This window comes from Daucus carota, chromosome 3, assembly GCF_001625215.2.
Source record: "Daucus carota subsp. sativus chromosome 3, DH1 v3.0, whole genome shotgun sequence".
NCBI lineage: Eukaryota > Viridiplantae > Streptophyta > Magnoliopsida > Apiales > Apiaceae > Daucus > Daucus carota.
In genome coordinates, this window is record NC_030383.2 from 58,256,474 (window position 1) to 58,275,577 (window position 19,104).

General features: G+C 33.5%; 2 protein-coding genes across 2 annotated transcripts; one reads left to right on the top strand and one right to left on the bottom strand.

The window, feature by feature from the left end:
* Positions 1-1,449: 1,449 nt before the first annotated feature.
* On the bottom strand, positions 1,450-4,889 carry LOC108213656 (F-box/FBD/LRR-repeat protein At1g13570-like). Its single transcript, XM_017385458.2, has 4 exons — positions 4,702-4,889; positions 3,071-3,899; positions 2,771-2,929; positions 1,450-1,979 (listed from the first exon to the last, which is right to left on the bottom strand). Exons 2-4 carry the CDS (start codon positions 3,893-3,895, stop codon positions 1,671-1,673), a joined length of 1,293 nt encoding a protein of 430 aa, XP_017240947.1. The 5' UTR covers positions 3,896-3,899; positions 4,702-4,889; the 3' UTR covers positions 1,450-1,670.
* Positions 4,890-14,570: 9,681 nt separating this feature from the next.
* LOC108213612 (F-box/FBD/LRR-repeat protein At1g13570-like) lies at positions 14,571-18,696 on the top strand. Its single transcript, XM_017385421.2, has 4 exons — positions 14,571-14,687; positions 15,121-15,973; positions 16,137-16,301; positions 17,590-18,696. Exons 2-4 carry the CDS (start codon positions 15,122-15,124, stop codon positions 17,905-17,907), a joined length of 1,335 nt encoding a protein of 444 aa, XP_017240910.1. The 5' UTR covers positions 14,571-14,687; position 15,121; the 3' UTR covers positions 17,908-18,696.
* The last annotated feature ends 408 nt before the right edge of the window (positions 18,697-19,104 follow it).

The window sequence follows — 19,104 nt, forward strand, 5'->3', positions numbered from 1 at the left end:
ATGTATGTTATTAACATTTGACTGTTCGTGTCCTGTGTTTATTCTGTAGATGTAGGTTAGAAGATGAAAATTCAGAGCTAAGTTACTTGAAACGTCCAAATTTAACAATCAAACCTACTTTTTTGCAAGAAAAAAATAGTATCAATTTGTTTTGATTCGGAATCTAAAATTCTGTTCAACAAATATGAGTGAAGAGATCGTGAAACTTGCGGGTTGGGCGAACTTCTGATCAAGCACAAAACACTGATCACAAATATCAATACAGGTGAGTAGTAGAGTGTTCAAGTTCTCTATTGTCTCACATTTTATGTAGTTTTCAGATTTGGCATGAGCTTTTTCACACAAACTGGTGTTTGCTAACAGGCTAATGAAAGAATCTAAAAGATTTTCACCAACTTTCAAGAAAAAAGCCCGAGGCATTTTACTAAACAAATTCTTGTCACTAGTTTGATGAAAGACCGAGGCATTGGTGTGCAGGCAGCATACATGTATTGGTTTTACAGTGAAAAAGGATTGATGAGTTCCGTTATCTATTATCTGAAGTAAGCTGAAACACATACAAGTCTAGTTAAGACTTGAGCCATACAGAGAATTCCTTATTGTGAAAAATCTTGTAAATTCGAGGGTGGCTCCTAACCACGATTCAGTGACACTCCTGCATAATCCTGTTAGTGTATAATATCCAGTAGCTGCTTCAGTTTTTCTTCAACCAAAACATACACTTTGTTGTGAAGATTCCTGCAGAGCAAAATTCAGCCCCATTAGACATAATCAATAAGTTGTCACTTTTGCATTGCTGATCGGTAAGTCGTAAGTTTATTCCTGACCTCTATTGATCTAACAAAGTAATTTTCTTATTATCAACTGCAGGATAATGTCCTATGATGCTACTGATATATTGAGTGCATCGAGCCTAAGCACTTGTCTTCTGATTTTGTCACCGCCCAAAACAAAATGACTATAAGAGTTGCAATATTAGCAACTGTAAATAAGAGACTTGACATGGGAATAAAGTATGATCTTGCTCATCTCCATTGTCAAATATAAGAAGAAGTTTAGACCTTGAAGCTGAATCAGTACGTAGATAAATGAAGATTGTCTATCTAGCAGCTACTGAACCAACACGGAGACTCGTGACAAAAAGATAAAACAAATAAACTACGGAGGCTTTAATGTACATCAATGAAAACTTAATTATAACCAGGATCAATCTCTCCCTTCTTGTCATCTCAGAACTTTGTAAGCCTGGACAAAGTGAAAAAGAACGCAAGCAACATTGCATCGAACTCAAATGCAGCACACAGTCCTGACAGAGTAGAAACTAAATATGGTATCACCTGTAGTTGTATTTTTTATCAAACGTTAAGCTGTGAAAAGTCATATCCTGCAGCTGAAGCAGCAGTACTGACAGAGCAAGAACTAGAAAATGGTATCACCAGTAGTTGCTCATCTCAGCTCAATTTTTATGACAATAACATATTATGAAGGTTCAATGATGACAATAAGTAACAACGCAGCTTAAGATAAAACAGAGGTGTGTCAGTTTCAAACATATTGCACACCCTCAACATATTGTTTAACAAACGTCTAACATAAACTCTACTGAGACAATAAAACATACTAACCACAGGGCTATTCCCTTAAAAGTCTAGCACTAATACTGCTAGTAGTCAGTTCCATACTATCTTTGCAATTGTGGATGCTCTAGGAAGCTGCGTCACCTCTCCTAGAATCCTCAACTCTTCTCTAGGATCACCAATGGTGTCGCTTTTAGAAATCTTCATCCATATAAGCGAAGGGGAAGATGCAAGCAAAAGCTTTATAAAATGAAGCTCAGACCTCGAACCCACTGTTCCCAATATATCCACAGTTTCCAGCTTATCAAGAATCAGGTCGACCAAGTCTGGTAATTGCAAATACTCTCCAACCCCCCTTACAGTCAATGATTCCATAGCAGCTACAAAATTTACTTTAGGTTTCTATACATATAATTTAATCCAGTTAGTGCCTTGTCTTGTTACAAGATTATATATGAACAATAATATTTAATGCCGAAACATTTTAAAAAATTGACAATTTCTCTGGGCAACGACAATACCTGCTTTACTGCAAATACAACATACATTGAGACGGAGATATTCTTGTAGATGAAATTTATTTTTCATATAAATAAGGTAATTATTATATTAAAAGTACATAGAAAACTTCATTAGAGAATGCAAGTATATATATAAAAGAGATAAAATCAAATTTTCTTTTACATGAGAAAGGGAATAGAATTTATGCTGACATGCTGTCTAGCTACATATCAATTTAAGAAGTCTACATATTTATATACAATTTTGTTTTTTTAGAAGTGAACCCAAATTTAAAATTTAGAGTGCACGCATGATTATTTTACTTGTAAAATAAATTAATTTCTCTGTACAATTGGCAACACTACTAGTAAAACCTTTAATTTTGTCAGAAATTAAATTCGACGGAATGCTGTCGTAATTAGAGCCAGCCGAAATTAATATGTTCGACGGAAAGCTGTCGAAATTAAAGTTAATTTCGATAGCCAATATTTTCTGTCAAAATATTTCGAGACACTTGTGCGAGGGAAATTTCCCGCCTCTAATTGTGAGAGGGAAAATTGCCACCAAATAAGTCTGGAATTTTCGGCCATAATTTCAACAAAAAACGGTCGAAATTATATTAGATATTAAGCCCATATTCAGAACATATATGTCAAATGTAGAGACAGTTTCAGATGAAAATGAGTACTCACCAGCCTTATACGAAGATTTTGCAGATTGGGCGAGCTTCTAATCAAGCAAATAACAGCCTGAGTCTGAACCAGATCATAAAATCCAACAGAAACTTGTAGAAAGATCAACTTATCCATTATTCTAAGTCTCTTAAAAACAGATGCACCTGGTTCCACAGACTTGAAATATACACATACATAGATATGTCAAGAAAACAAATTAAAATCAGGGTCACGTTGAGTATTTCATATGTAGTATTGTATATAAATTAGTGAATAATTATATAGTATTTCATTGAATTTGTAAATTTTTTAATTTACCTTGAAGGGAACACCATTGAGGAGAAGAACTTGGATTTTGGGCATCTTGTAAACTAAGCTGTCAAGATTAATCAATTTTAGAGACCAAAATTCAAACATCAAACCAAAAGTTTCAACGTTCCTGGTGTATTTAAACCATTGCAAATTGATATATCCACAATAAGTGATCATCAACTTCCTGATATTGTTATCACAACCAAATTGGCCTCTCAAATTAAAAATCCCAGTGCAATATTTCAAATCCAGTGTTTCGAGTTGAGCACCGAATGACATGTCATCAGTAATTTTGACATGCACGAGTCTAGCATTGATGAGATTACAGAAGCCTCCAAATCCAAGGGGTGGACTGAGTATACAGTTATCAAGCGTCAAATCAGTTAACTCTGAACAGGAAAACAGAAAAGAAGGCATTTTGTAGGGACTAGGTGGTGTATGGATAAGCTCCAATTTTCTAACCCCGCTATTTGATATGTTTCTAATCCACAAATCGGTATGTAGAAGGGGCAGATATTTAGGAATGTAAAGATGGAACTTCAAAATAGTTCCACTATGAACCAACAGAATATTACTTATGGTTAATGAAACATCAGATGGTTGTTCAATTTTCTTAGAAACAAGATGCGAAAAAAATACATCATCAAAAACCAGTCCAGCCTGTGATCCCCATATAGTCCTCCAAGTTTTTGACAGTGTAGTTGTTCTTGCTGCATCGTGCAACGGCAAACGTTCTAAAATGAGGTGTAATATGTTTATGGGCAATTTGCTAATTCTATCCAGCACAGTGGCTCCCCAATCAGGTTGTCTTGCTTTCTTATGGGTTGCCATGCTTCTGCAAATAGAAAGACGTATTATTAAAGGCAAGTTTAGTTTTAAGTATAACCTATTACGTAGTAGAACCAAGGGGGTGTATTTGATTGGGATCTAAGGTTTGGTTTTTGTCTATGAATTTTAATTCGAATTTTCTATGGAGTGCCCAAGGGCACACAATAGTCACTAACTCCCATGAAAATTCTAGCTTTTGATTGGTGGATGGATAATAAATGTAAATGGCCCCCCTGCATTCACATAAATTCCACTAATTGTGCCCTTGGGCACACATTAGAAAGACCGATTTTAATTAATGGATTTTAGGTGAATTTGATTTTTCGCAGATTCTTGATAAAATATCGCAGAGTTGATGTAGATTTTTTAGGATTTAAACACAATACTTTAAAATCTCATGGATTTTGGTGGGATTTCAAAGAACTTAAACAAAATCCATCATCTTATGAAATCGAAAAAAATCCATCAGCATTTGAATATCATCAAATTTTAATGGATTTTAAACAATCTCAATTGAATACCATCAGATTTTTAAACATAATTTAAAATCCTGATTGAATACCGCCAGATTTCGTTGCATAATTTAAAATCCCACTACATAATTTATTCACAATGGTAGAACCCTAAGATTCTGATACATAGTACTCATAAAAACATTATTTATTTTCTAAAATCGAGCAAATACTACAAACTAATTAATCTATTCATCTTAATATATAAAACCCATATAAGCAAACGATTTAACCAAGATCACTGAATCTTTAACAGAAAACAGAGTTCAAAATTCATTTGAGACTCAATCAACATACCTGAATTGAATACCAGTTTTTTTGCAGAGGGCAAGTCTGTGAGGCAGCGTTAAATAAGCTCTTGTGAGGACTTGTTTGATGCTTGACTGAGTGACGTACAGTTGCTCCTTTGGAAACGTTTCTTAGGGGCTGGTATTGTATCGTGATTTTTAATGACAAATTTTGGGAGTACAACTTTAATGGATTTTATAGACTTTTAATGACTCTCGTTGACTTCTTAAGATATCAAAAACAATTCATGACTCCCGAGACAATGACTTTTAAAAACTTTAACGGACTTTTTTTTTTACAAATTCATAACTTTGAAATACTTTAATAGACTTTTATTAAAATCATAAATAGCCTCTCTGAAACCCTCTAGACCTTTTGCTATACCCTCTCGATCTTCTGTTATACCCAAGTTGGGTGTATATACTATAATACTGTTTACTGAATCATATTTATAAACATAATGTTAATTGTGACCTCGTATCAGATTTTCGTATTCACTTTTGATACTATAAATTTACGGATTTTAGAGTTCGAGAATTATATGTTTTTACTCTTCATATTTAATAATGATGTGTTTTGATACCATAAACGGACTGATATAGCTCAAGTACGTAGAGTTGTTGGAAGACTGATCATGTTGCCTTTAATACTGCAACATTTTTGGTCTACTTAAGTAGTGCTTCTCGTCGATACAGAATTCTGCTTCACTTGATTCAGTCACTATATGTGGATTGTTAGGCTTGAAAGTGTACGGATGTTTAATTGATAGGTATGACCTTTGCATGGCATATATGCCTGGTAGGCTCTGAATGTAGCTGAATTTTCGTTGTATGCTTATAAGAGCATCTCCAACGGCGTTGGCTATAATCGTTGGCTAAATAGAACCTGTAAGACATTATGTAAAATTTGCTGAACCTGTAAGACATTTTGCTTCAATGGTATTGGCTATATTAGTTGGCTATAATTTAAAAATAGTATGTTATTAATATTTTAGATTGTTAAAATAGAATATATCAGTTTAATATGTTAATAAATTATGTGCAATCTTCCTACAGATTTCCTTACAGGCCTGTAGAGGTTCGACAAATTTAGCCATTCATAGGAGGTTGGCTAAATTTATAGACATCAGCTGAGCATGGTTGGAGTTGAGTTTTTCGAGTTGTTGGCTAAATTTTTTTATTTTAAGTATGCCAACTCACCTTTTAGCCAAGGGCTTTCAATAGTTGGAGATGCTCTAACAAGATTGAGATTTTCAACAATCTGTATAAATTAAAAATCATGAGTAGAAGCAAGTAGATCTATATGTATGTAAAAACACAGAATGATAATAGAAAATCATAATAGAGAAAAAAAGGAACCTTTTTCACATAGGATGAATTGGAGAGACTTTTTGCAGAGGATGAACCCTAGGTTGGAGCGACCGGTTAATTGAGGGAAGATAAAAGTCATGTCAAATCTTTTCAAAAATGGCCTGACAATTTTTTGAAAAAATATATGCAATTTTCCATAGAAAGTCATTAAAAGTCTATCAATTATATATTTCCACCAAAGTCATTGATATATTGAATAACAACTGACTTTTAATAACTCTTTAAAAGTTGTAATTCAATACCTCAAACTTTGAAAGACTTTTTAGAAATCCTGATACAATACCTCTTTACTTTTAAAGAGTATTTAAAAATCTTGATTGAATACACCTAGATTTTAAAAGTCAATAAAAGTCATTGAAAATCATGATACAATACCAGCCCCTTTCTTAATAATCCCTACGTCATTTTGATTTTCCGGTATATTTTTATTGAAATTTATATGTGTTATATAAATAAAAAAATAACAAAAATTATATTATTATTAATTATTTGAGTTATTTTAATATGTAACTTTCAGATTTTAGAAATAACAAATAAATAATTTTTAATATTTAATCAAAAATTGATGAACATGATTTTTTAAAAACTAAAATAGACATGTAAAAGGAGACGGATGCAATATTACCTTATTTTTTTTGTCTGACTGGTTTCCATAAAATTACAGTCAAATTTATAATTTATTAATTTTTGAATTATATTAAAAATCAAATTCAGCCATCAATATTTATTCGACATATAATCGTTGGCAGTTGTTTCTCTCTTAAAACATTTCGACTCAAAAGTATATCATTTTAGAAAAATTTAATTTGTAGAAAATTTTAATTTATTTGTCCATGATTTATAGGCTGTTTATGAATTTATGTCCTTGAAAAAAAAATCAAACGTTTTGATATCCAAATTTTCAAAAAATATGATCAAGTCCTTTAATCATAATTTGATGTTAATGTGGAAACTGAAAAAAAAATTACTAAAATGAAAAATCAAAATTTCACATATATATTATAATAAAATTTTGTAATGTTAATATACGAGTGATTTAAAGAATACGGGCCTATTATATTATATGTATGGAAGAAAGATTAATAATTATGTGACATTTCTTTGTAATGATTATATTTGTGAGGTTTATCTGCTTCACGGGCTAAATTATTAAAAATTATTTAACATATCCCACAAATATATTAATTTAATCACATCTATTAATAATTAAAGGATGAGCAAAAAATGAATAAATCTGAAACAAAAGTTAATAGGGCTTTTTTCATAAATACCCAAAGACAAAAAGAATTTTACAAGAATACTATTACTTTTTAAAATAAATTACAAAAATACTATGTCCTAAAAATATTTGTTATAAGGAGGTTGCATTTACAATATATCAACAACCATGGGAAACCAACAGTTACATCCCATTGTTCTCTCTACTCTCTCTCCCTCCTTCCCTCCCTCACCTCGATGCGGCCACTCTCTCAAACCTTGACGATCCATCGACATCAACACAACCCCAACAAACAAAGAAACCATCACGAACAATCAACCCTCAAATACACACAACCATCAATCACACACATAATTGTATACAAATACCTATATGATTACTTTAATCGAGAAAGAACAATTTTTGATTTCTCCAAAATATGAAACACAATTCATCTCACCGATTGAGAGAGTGAAGCAAGACAGCGGGAGAAGCGAAGAGAGAGGCAGACAGAGAGAAAGAGAGTGAGAATAGATAGGGAGAGCAAAAATCGGATTTTACAAATTATAGTTAGATTTTAAGAAAAGAACGTAAATTTGCAAATTTTTTAAGGAGGTGGTATCATTGCAATTAATATGTTTAAAAAGGGTATATTGGATAAATACTCAAAGTTAATATTAATAAAACGAATTTTAATTTGATGATTTATATGTATATATGTAGCAGATTCCATCATTAATTAATACTCCATTATCTCTAAAAACTTTTCTCATTCGATATGTCGGGACTGTTCATAACATGAGACAAATTACTAATTTACATCTGATCTATAAGACTAAATATAGTCATGAATGATTTTGTTGGATTCGTATTTGTGAGTACTTTAATACGATGAAGTTTTTATATTTAATACTAATACGAAATTAAAGATATTAATGAGAAAAAATGTGTGTTGGCAAGCGTGACAAAAAAAACAGAAAAGTATTAAGAGACAGAAGGAGTATGAATGAAACTGGTCAAATATTATCAATTAGAATTTGAGAAAATATTAGGAATAATTTTTGAAGTACGTAGTATTTTTTATAAATCATAACCACTTCCCTGGCATTTAAGCATTTTTTTATCATTTTCTTTTTTAGGCGTTCAATCCAAAGCTTTACCTCTCAAAACTTATTAAATATAATAAAATTTTATAATATAAAAATCAACTTCCGCCATTAATATTTATTATTTTATACTATTACAACTGTACCCTCCTCCCATCTTGGCTTATCACATTGGGCAAGGAATGTATTTGAGATAATCTTTTCGAACAAACCCTTATGCCAGAACCAAACGACCACTTGATATGATCTCCGAGGGGGGAGTGACTAGCCGAGCTTTACGGTACGACTGTACGAAAGGAAGCTAACAGGATAGAGAATGCAACACGTGTCATGCATATTTGATAAATCTTTATAAAGGTTTTTGAAATTTCTTTTGATTCTTGTTTTACTCATTAGAATGTTTGTTTACGTGAATATTCTTGAAGTCTTATATGTCTAAATATGTTTATATCTCACACTGCTTTGTTGAATGGCTTGTTTGTATGAGTCTTGTGAAGATGAAAACATTCACTGTTCTTTAATTAGGAGATTTCTGATCTACACAAGTAATCAAATTTTGATGGTTTCTATTAAATAAAAGTTATATGAAATTATTTGGCAAAAGAAAAAAAGTTATATGAAATTATATATGTGCCAAGGGCCCAAGAGCAATTTATAATATGATGATTACGAGGGAAGCCAAGGAGGATCGTTAGAGATAGCAACACGTGTCACTCTGTATTGAGAAACGCTCATCCCAAAACATGAGTTTCTTAGGAAGCTGAATAGATTTACTTGTCATATATCATACTTTAAATTTGTGTTAGTAATCTTGTTTTTACTTGGAACAGAATTTGTAGCAAAATCTAAGACTGCGTTCACCTGGTGAGAATGGAATCAGAAGGACTGGAATGAAAAATTATAAACAAATTTTATAGAGAGAGAAGATTGTACGACTGAAATAGTGAATGAAGATGAAAACATACATTGTTCTAATAAAATAAAGTATATGGAATTATGTGCTATGAGAAATTTATAAGAACTACCACCAAGAATACTGAATGCTTTTTGTGGGTAGTATCTTTTTCATTTTGATCTCTACCAGCATGGCGAATAGAAGGCGACTTGATAGTAAATCCAAAGTTGTTGATAGATTTAGCAACTTAAAATCCTGTGTGTGTGTTAGTCTTTGGGTTACCAATTTGGGTTACCAATATTATTCTTTGGAGTATGGAATGAGCTTCTTAATTAGTCACTACCACTTCCAATACTATATACTTGTTGTGAATAGTATCTCTTTCATTTTGATGTCTACCAGCATGGCTAATGATACTAAAAGAAGGCAACTTGATACTGGATCCAGAGCTGTTGATAGAATTAGCAACTTGCCCGTAAACTTAAAAGACCTCATCCTCGCTTGCCACTGCACGATGCCGCAAGAACAGCTGTCCTCTCAAAAAGTTGGAGTAGTGTATGGGAAATGCACCCAGTCTTGGTTTTTGATTATGTATTTTTCTCCCGAATGGCTTCAGGAAAAAATGAACAGCCCCAAGTATCTAATGTTTCAAGAACCATCAGTAACATTCTTTTCCTTCACGATGGTCCTGTCTCCATATTCCATCTTTCTGTTCCTTCAAGGTTTCCCCTTCATAAGTTGGATGCGGATTTGTGGATCAAACGAATATGGAAAAGTGGGATTAGGATATTAGAGCTTATTAATGAAACACTAGTTCCCTAGCTACACTATGCCTTCTTATCTGTTTTCGTGTTTGGAGCTGACAAATTTGACACTCAATAATTGTATACTCAACCCACCCCAAAGATTTGGAGGTTTCAGGAATCTGATTGAAGTTACACTCTCACGTGTCAAAATAACTGCTGACGTTTTATTTGGGACTCGACTTGAAAGAATGAGATTGGATTCTTGCACTGGGATTAAACATCTGGGATGCCAATTCAACTATCAGAACAATCTCATTCGCGATTGAGTATCATTAGCATTAAAGAAATCGATTGGCAATGGTTTGAAACAACGGAAAAGCTTCATTTTCTACGTCTCACATTGCAAGGAAATTCTAGGAAAAACATCAATGATTTGGACAAATTGCTTGGGAATATGCCTAATATCTATGGTCTTTTCCTCAAAATTTTTTTCCCAAGGGTCAGTAAAAACCTTACAAATATTACTGATTTGTTCTTTTCCTAAAGGTCTATGAAAATCATACAGGATTTACAAAATATGGTTAGCGAGTAACAATACATTTGGAAGTTTATAAGCCAATTGTGTCTCACAGTCTACTCTTATTGCTTGTCATGTATATATGTAGTTTCTGGAACAGGTGCATCTATTTCCAATAAACTTACAACCACATTGGTGAACTTGAAAACTCTGCAACTTTCCTTTGCTGGAGGTTGGGATTGGGTTTTCATTCAGCGTGTCCTGTGCTTGATCAGAAGTTCGCGCAAGCTCAAACATCTTCATATATCGCCGGTGAGGATTAATACTATAATCCGAACCTATCTTGTGTATTCTGAATGTGATTGTTATTCTGATAACTTTACAGTTGCTACTTCTCTATATAGAAATCAAGAAATGAGTATACATTATAAAGCTATGCATGCCCCCGAATTTGGATCTTTGTTAGTGAGCTGAATTTTTTTCTTCCTAGTTTATGTCTGCTTAAATAAATCTCGTGTTGTCTCTTGTAAACGTTAATTTTTATCAGAAGAACTTTTGTATTATCTCCAAACTAATCACATTAATATACAATATAATTATAATTTATAAACATCTCAAGTATCATGCTGTCTATTATATCTGAATATCTGCTGTACTCTTGGTCCTTATTTAAATTTGTTTCTTGAAACTGTTTTGTGAATAAAGCATTGTCATGCATATACAATATTCTGTTATTTGAAAAGGTTAGGACTCGTTATTAGCAGAGATTTACTATATATATCCACGATATTTCTTTCTCCTAGTAACAAAACCCTCTGAGGCTCAGATGCCTGAATATTTCCTTGTTTACTACCATTGTGATAAGAATCATGCATTTATATGCAGATATTTGGAGTAAACAACATGCGTGGTACTGAGTCAATGGCAGCTAGCAGGGCTGAACAATATATGCTATCACCAAATTTCGTCAATATGATTCTTGACCAACTTGAAACTGCGCATCTAGGGAATGTGGAGGCCGTGTGAGCTTCATTTTATAAAGCTTTTGCTTGCATCTCCCCCTTCGCTTAGATGGATTAAGATTTCTAAAAGCGACTCAATTGGTGGTCCTAGAGAAGAGTTGAGGATTCTAGGAGAGGTTACGCGGTTCCCAAGAGCATCTGCTACTGCAGAATTGATATGGAATTTTTAGCAAAAAAATATGGACTTCTGCTGGTAGCCAGGAGGATTGGTGAGAGTATCTGCTATTATAAATAGTCTTATTAGTCATCATTACTCCCTTATTAGATTTTTAATGCCCATTATTTTTATTGTTATGTTTGCACTGTCTGGGTCCTTGACATTCGGGATATTATTAGAGGGTTTTTTTCCTGATAGATAGATGACTTAAATTTTTGATGTATAATGACATTTAACGAAAAATTGACTCATCTCATGATTTTTCTCGTCACATATTTCATTTGATTGTTTGCTGTCCTATACTTTTGCAGGAAAAAATAGAATCAATTTGTCTTGATTCAGAACTAAAATTCCTGTTCAACAAATAAGAATGAAGAGATCGTAAAACTCGCAATTGTGTCTGCAGACATGAAAAAAAGAGAGAGCATAATTAGTAGCCTTCACCAAAAAAGTTTGAGGATAGTACAGAGACCAACCACAATGGTGTTTCTTACGCTTAGAACTCTGGCAATAAATAATACTACCAACTAGTAGGAGTTGTAGTAGTTGCCCATATCATCTGTCCAGTGGTGGATGGTCTAGGGTAGGGGTGTGCATTCGGTTCGGTTACCCGAAAACCGAACTAAAAAACCGAAATAATTTCGGTTTGGTTAACCGAAAACCGAACCGAAAACCGAAATAATCTGTCCATAACTTTTACTCTAATTTTTTTTCAGCTGGCTGCTTAGCTTGCCATGCATGATGCATCGGTGATTCATGCTTCAAAGTAATGACTGAAGACAGAGCGCCTGCTTGTTTTGGCTAGTAGCCTACTGTCTGTATTTGCTTGCTTGTTAGAGCAGTTGCTTGCTTGCCTTCAGATTTTCATACACTATTTTGGTTTCGGTTTCAGTTAACCGAATGCACAGCCTTACTCTAGGGTAACACACAACCCTCCCAAACCTTCAAGTCTTCAACTCTTCTTCAACAAATATTTTTGTCCTATATTTTTGCAGGAAAAAAATAGAATCAATTTGTCTGGACTCAGAATTAAAATTTCTGTTCAACAAATAAGAATGAAGAGATTGTAAAAATTCGCAATTGTGTTTGCAGAAATGAAAAAGAGAAAGCATAATTAGTAGCCTTCACCAAAAAAGTTTGAGGATAGGACAGACCAACCATAGTGGTGTTTCAAGCAAGCTGATTTAATGACTTCTTACGCTTAGAACTCTGGCAATATATAATACTACCAAATAGTAGGAGTTCTAGTCAACTGTCAAGCCCATATCATTTGTGCAGTGGTGGATGCTCTAGGGTAAAACATTAACTCTCCGAAACCTTCAACTCTTCTTTAGGATCAACGATAACCAGGCTTTTACAAAGTTTCATCCGTCTGGGAGAAGGCGAAGATGCAAGCAAAAGCTTTATGAAATGAAGCTCCAACCTCGAACCCACCATTCCATGTACAACCACATTTTTAAGTTTGTAGAGAATCATGTCGTCGAAGTTTGGTGATTGCAAATAGCGATTGACCCTGCTAACAGCTAATGTCTCCGTCCCATTCCTAGCTGCCAATGACTCTGCGTTATCCCATTTCTTGTCACAATGACATGCATAGGAATATTTAAGCATCAGCGAGACATGTTAGTATATTTAAGTCGACTCCACGAGAAAGAAGTAAATCATATATTAGGGAGCTATGTTAGTATGAGTTCTCACCATAAATATATCTATTGAGCGCAGGTTGGGCGAAGTTCTGATCAAGCACAAAGCATACTGAATCTGAATCAGATCATAGATATCGATACAGGTGAGTAGTAGAGTGTTTAAGTTCTCCATTGTTACTGACATTTCGGGAAAAGCCATGGAGGAAAACACCCCAGATATTAGGATATTGCCAAAGAGCTCGTCTACACTGATGTCTTTCTTTCTATAAAATTGGCAATTTTTCCAGAAATTGGCAATTTCTTTCTATATATTGCACTCCTCGTAATAAATAATTAGTTATTATTAAACTTCCGTTAACAAATAAATTTAAAAAGTTCGAATAAAGTTATGCCAAATAAACAACTTATATCGAAAACACATGAATAATGCAAAGGGTCATTTGGTTCTAGAGATCCAGGTTAATGTTTTATGAAATCAAGATATCATTGTTGATATTTTGGTTAAGTGATATAAGTAATTAATTTAAATTAATTTATTTCTTTAATATATATTTAAAAGTTACAAACAATAATATAAATAAATATGAAAAAAATAATTACTCAAGCTCTTGTTTCATAAATCAAAGAGTAATGTACCTCAAATCTTGGCCCAACTTTTTTCCCGAATGATGTGATAGTGATTTCAAGTAGATAATTTGTGTGTATATAAGGATTCCATTATTATTAATGTGCGGGAAACCAATCGAATATTCCCAACCAGGGTTGAAGAAAATATTTTTTGAACAATTTTAGGATACGTAGCATTTTCCCCATATCATAACAATTTACCCTTATATGAAAATCTAATATTTGCTCATGTCCCAACAAATTTTTTACACTTCTTTTTCCAATAAGTTATAAGTGTCATCTAATTATTTACATTTCAAAAAATATCAATTAGTTCTATCAATTAGTATCAATGATTTGACAACACGAGCCAATTAGTCTAAATATGTTTATGATCCATAATAAATTTTAAAAGTATGGTGAATAATATTATTATTGCTAAATAGTAAATATAATATTTTCACTCGCTTAAACAAAGGAATCAAACTTACATATTTTATAAAAAAAATGATAAATAATAGACATGTTCCAAATAAGATAATTATACAAAAATATAATTTAAAATACAATATAAATTAGCGACCCGTGCCGGGTTTGTAGTGTCCAACATTTGGGTGGTACAGTATGATCGTAGGGGAAGTGAATACGAAAGGACGCGCATCCCAAGACCCGAGCTTCTTCTGCTTCCCCAGTTTAGATACCATTGTCCATTGCAATATCGCAACAAGTCAGGTACATCTTTCATTCCTTTTGATTCCTGTTTTACTCATTAGAATGCGCTTTTTCAGGAATATGTTTAAATCTCACACTTGTTTGTTGAATGGCTTGTTTGTATGAGTCTTGTGAAGATGGAAGTACATGAAATTATGTGCTATGAGCAATTTGTAAAATACTTGTTGGGAATAGTATCTCTTTCATTTTGAAGTGTGGGTTTTTCAAATTCCTTTTGATTCTTGTTTTACTCATTAGAATGTTTGTTTTCATGAATATTCTTAAGTCTTGATGTGTAAATATGTTAAAATCTCACAGTGCTTTATTGAAATTATGTGCTATGAGCAATTTATTAGAACTACCACTAAGAATACTAAATGCTCTGTGTGTGTTAGTGTATGGGTTACTAAATGCTTGTTGTGAATAGTATCTCTTTCATTTTGATGTCTACCAGCATGGATTATGATACTAAAAGAGGGCAACTTGATACTGGATCCAGAGCTGTTGACAGAATTAGCAACTTGCCCGTAAACTTAAAAGACCTCATACTGGAACGCTTGCCACTGCACGATGCCGCAAGAACAGCTGTCCTCTCAAAAAGTTGGAGAAATGTATGGGAAATGCAACCAGTCTTGGTTTTTGATAATGTATTTTTCTCCCGAATGGTTTCAGGAAAAGATGAACAGGGCCAAGTATCTAATGTTTCAAGAACCATCAGTAACATTCTTTTACTTCACGATGGTCCTGTCTCCAGATTCCATCTTTCTGTTCCTTTAGAGTTTCCTCTTCATAAGTGTTTGGATGCAGATTTGTGGATCAAACGAATATCGAAAAGTGGGATTAGGATATTAGAGCTTAGTAATGAAACACGAGTTCCTTACACTATGCCTTCTTATCTGTTTTCATGTTTAGAGTTGACTCATTTGACACTCGAAAATTGTATACTCAACCCACCCGGAAGGTTTGGAGGTTTCAGGAATCTGATTGAAGTTACACTCTCACGTGTCGAAATTGCTGCTAATATGTCATTTGGGACTCGACTTAAAAGAATCACATTGGATGGTTGCACTGGGATTAAACATCTGGGATGCCAATTCAACTATCAGCACAATCTCATTCGTGAATTGGTGATCATTAGCAGTGAAGGAATTGATTGGCGATGGTTTGCAACCACCAAAAAGGTTCATTTTCTAGGTCTCTCATTGGAAGGGTCTTCAAATTCTAGGAAAAACATCACGGATTTAGACAAGTTACTTGGGAATATGCCTAATATCGAAGAACTTTTCCTCGACAAATTTTTCCTAAGGGTTAGTAAAAACTATACAAATTTCACAAATTTGTTCTTTTGCTAAAGGTCTATGAAAATCATACAGAATTTACAAATATGGTTAGCGAGTAACAATACATTTGAAAGTTTACAGCAATTGTGTCTGACAGTCTACTTTTATTGCTTGTCATGTATATATGTAGTTTCTGAAACCAGGTGCATCTCTGTCCAATAGACTTACAACCACATTGGTGAACTTAAAAACTCTGCTACTTTCCTGTGCTGGAGGTTGGGATTGGGTTATCATTCAGCGTATCCTGTGCTTGATTAGAAGTTCGCCCAAGCTGAAAAAACTTCATATATGGCCGGTGAGAATTAATACTATATTTCGAAACTATCTTGTGTATTCACTATTCTGAATGTGATTGTTATTCTGATAACTTTACAGTTGCTACTTCTCTATAGAAATCAAGAAATGAGTATAAATTATATGGGTCATGTTCTACTTAGAACCATTAGCCTAAGAACCCTTAGCATTTATTTCTAGTATTAATTAGGGTTCTGCAGCAGAACTTGCACATGTAAAAAATGTTGTATTTATATATTATATTTTGAATTTTTTTTGGAACACATACAATGATGCAGAAAACATGTAAAATTATTTTTGAACACACACAAAGATGCAAAAAACATGTATTTAAATTTAGATCCTGAAAATCTATTTAAAATTTAGGGTTTCACTGCAGTTGCTTAGTGGTTCTAAGGTTCTATTTTAAGGATTGGTTCTCTCTTGAGCGCGGCCCTATATTAGAGCAACTCCAATGCAATGCTATACTTGGTTCCATTGCTATATTATAGCATCAAAAGTAAAAAAACTCAACTCCAAAGTGGTGCTATATTTGGATGCATCCATGCATAGATGCATCCTTGGTTCTATATTTGAAACCAAGGATGGATCCATCCATGTTGCCACATCATCAAGAGCTAGAAATTGGAAACTAGTTAATGAGTTAATGAGTTAGGTAAAAGTTAATGAATTTGTTCTATATACAAGTTAGGTAAAAGTTAATGAGTTGGTTAAATATGAAACTAATTATAGAACTTAGCATTGGAATGCAAGTTTTATTTTAACACCAAAAAACACTTTTTGGTGCTATTCTATAGCAATAGCAATAGATATATAGCATCTAGCATTGGACTTGCTCTTATAAAGCTAATAAGCTATGCATGCCTCCAAATTTGGATGTCTTTGTCTTCAAGTAAACTGAATATTCTTTTCTTCCTTGTTTTTATCTGCTCAAATATATCTTGTGTTGTCTCTTGTAAAACGTCATTTTTTCTCAGAATAACTTTTGTATTTTCTCCAAAATAATCACATTATATACAATATAATTATAATTTATTAACATCTCAAGTATCATGTTGTCTATTATATTTGAGTGTCTGCTGTACTCTTGGTCCTTATTTAAATTTGTTTCTTGATATTGTTTTGTGAATAAAGCATTGCATAGCATTGTCATGAAATGCTTTACTATTAGATGTCCACAACATTTCTCCTAGTAACAAAACCCTCTGAGGCTCTGATATCTGAATATTTCTGTGTTTACCATTGTGATATGATTGGGCAATGACTGAAATATATTCATTTATATGTAGGAATTGGGAGTAGACAGGGTGCATGGTACTGATTCAATGGCAGCTAGTAGGGTGGAACAGTATATGCTATCACCAAATTTTGGCAACATGATTCTTGACCAACTTGAAACTGTGCATCTAGAGGAAGTGAAGGGTTCAAGGTGTGAGCTTCATTTTATAAAGCTTTTGCTTGCATCTTCCCCTGCGCTTAGATGGATGAAGATCTCTAAAAGCAACACAATTGGTGGTCCTAGAGAAGAGTTGAGGATTCTAGGAGAGGTGACGCGGCTCCCTAGAGGATCCGCTACTGCAGAATTGATATGGACTTCTGCTCTTTAGCAAAAAAATATGGACTTCTGCTGGTAGCCTGGAGGATTGGTGAGAGTATCTGCTACTTTATAAATAGTATGGACTTAATTACTGGACACTGGTAGCGAGGTGGATTGTACTCGTTAAAACTTTTCTGGAACGGTTTCCATCTTTTCAATCTGTTTAAACGCAGAGCTCTTTCTGACTTTCATCTTTTTCCATCAAGTTGTCTTATTAGTCATCATTTATCCCTTACAATATTTTGAATGCCCGTTATATTTATTGTCATGTTTGCAATGTCTTGGTCCTTGACATTCGGCATAACATAAGCGGGTTTGTTTTAATAGATAGATGGCCACTGCAGAATTAATATGGACTTGACTACTTGTAGCCAGGCAGAAATATGGACTTCTGCCGGTAGCCAGTAGGATTAGTGAGAGCATCTGCTACTGCTAAATAGTATGGACTTAATTACTGGACACTGGTAGCCAGGATGTTTACTGCTGGACTTTTAAGCATATGTACTCTTGAAACATTTCTGGAACAGTTTCCATCTGCGCAATATGTTCAAACTCAAAGCACTTTCTGACATTCATGTTTTTCTCTCAAGTTGTCTTATTCGTCATCATTCATCCCTTATCAGTTCTTTTTTTTTTTTTGTGGATAACTTGTTATCGTCATTTTTATGTTTGTAAGGTGTACTAGTCTGAGTTTTGTTAGTGTAGGTTAGAAGATGAGAATCCAGAGCAAAAAAACTTGAAATCTCTGAATTAAATAATCAAAATATATATTTTTGTCCTTAAAAAAAGAATCAATTTGTCTTGATCCAAACGTTTAGTTCTGGATGCATAATTAGTAGCCATCAAAGGGTTCAATTACACTAAAAACGTTTGAAGATAGTTCAGACCAACCACAGTAGTGTTTCAAGCAAGATGATTTAATGACTACTTAAGCTTGAAACTCTGGCAATAAGGAACAAGAGCATAAGGAACTCGTCTACACTGATTACTACCAACTAAAGTTAGCGATTTTCCCAACTAAAGCTAGCGATTTAATGACTACTACCAACTAAAGTTATCGATTTTCCCAGAAACAAGAGCATAAGGAACTCGTCTACACAGATTACTTCACTGTCATTGATCATCAGCCTCAGGAGATTGTTATCGTTACTAAATAGACGTCCCAAATGTTCAACTCCTGTGCACCGTGCCAAAGACAGTGATTCAT

Bases quoted from the DNA above. Each gene is read 5' to 3' on its own strand.
- LOC108213656 (XM_017385458.2), bottom strand. From the start codon at position 3,895: ATGGCAACCCATAAGAAAGCAAGACAACCTGATTGGGGAGCCACTGTG. The intron at 2,930-3,070 runs GTAAATTAAAAA...GTATATTTCAAG, and splicing joins TCAATGGTGTTCCCTTCAAG to TCTGTGGAACCAGGTGCATC. The intron at 1,980-2,770 runs GTGAGTACTCAT...TTATATGTATAG, and splicing joins AAAATCTTCGTATAAGGCTG to AAACCTAAAGTAAATTTTGT.
- LOC108213612 (XM_017385421.2), top strand. From the start codon at position 15,122: ATGGATTATGATACTAAAAGAGGGCAACTTGATACTGGATCCAGAGCT. The intron at 15,974-16,136 runs GTTAGTAAAAAC...GTATATATGTAG, and splicing joins TCGACAAATTTTTCCTAAGG to TTTCTGAAACCAGGTGCATC. The intron at 16,302-17,589 runs GTGAGAATTAAT...ATTTATATGTAG, and splicing joins AAAAACTTCATATATGGCCG to GAATTGGGAGTAGACAGGGT.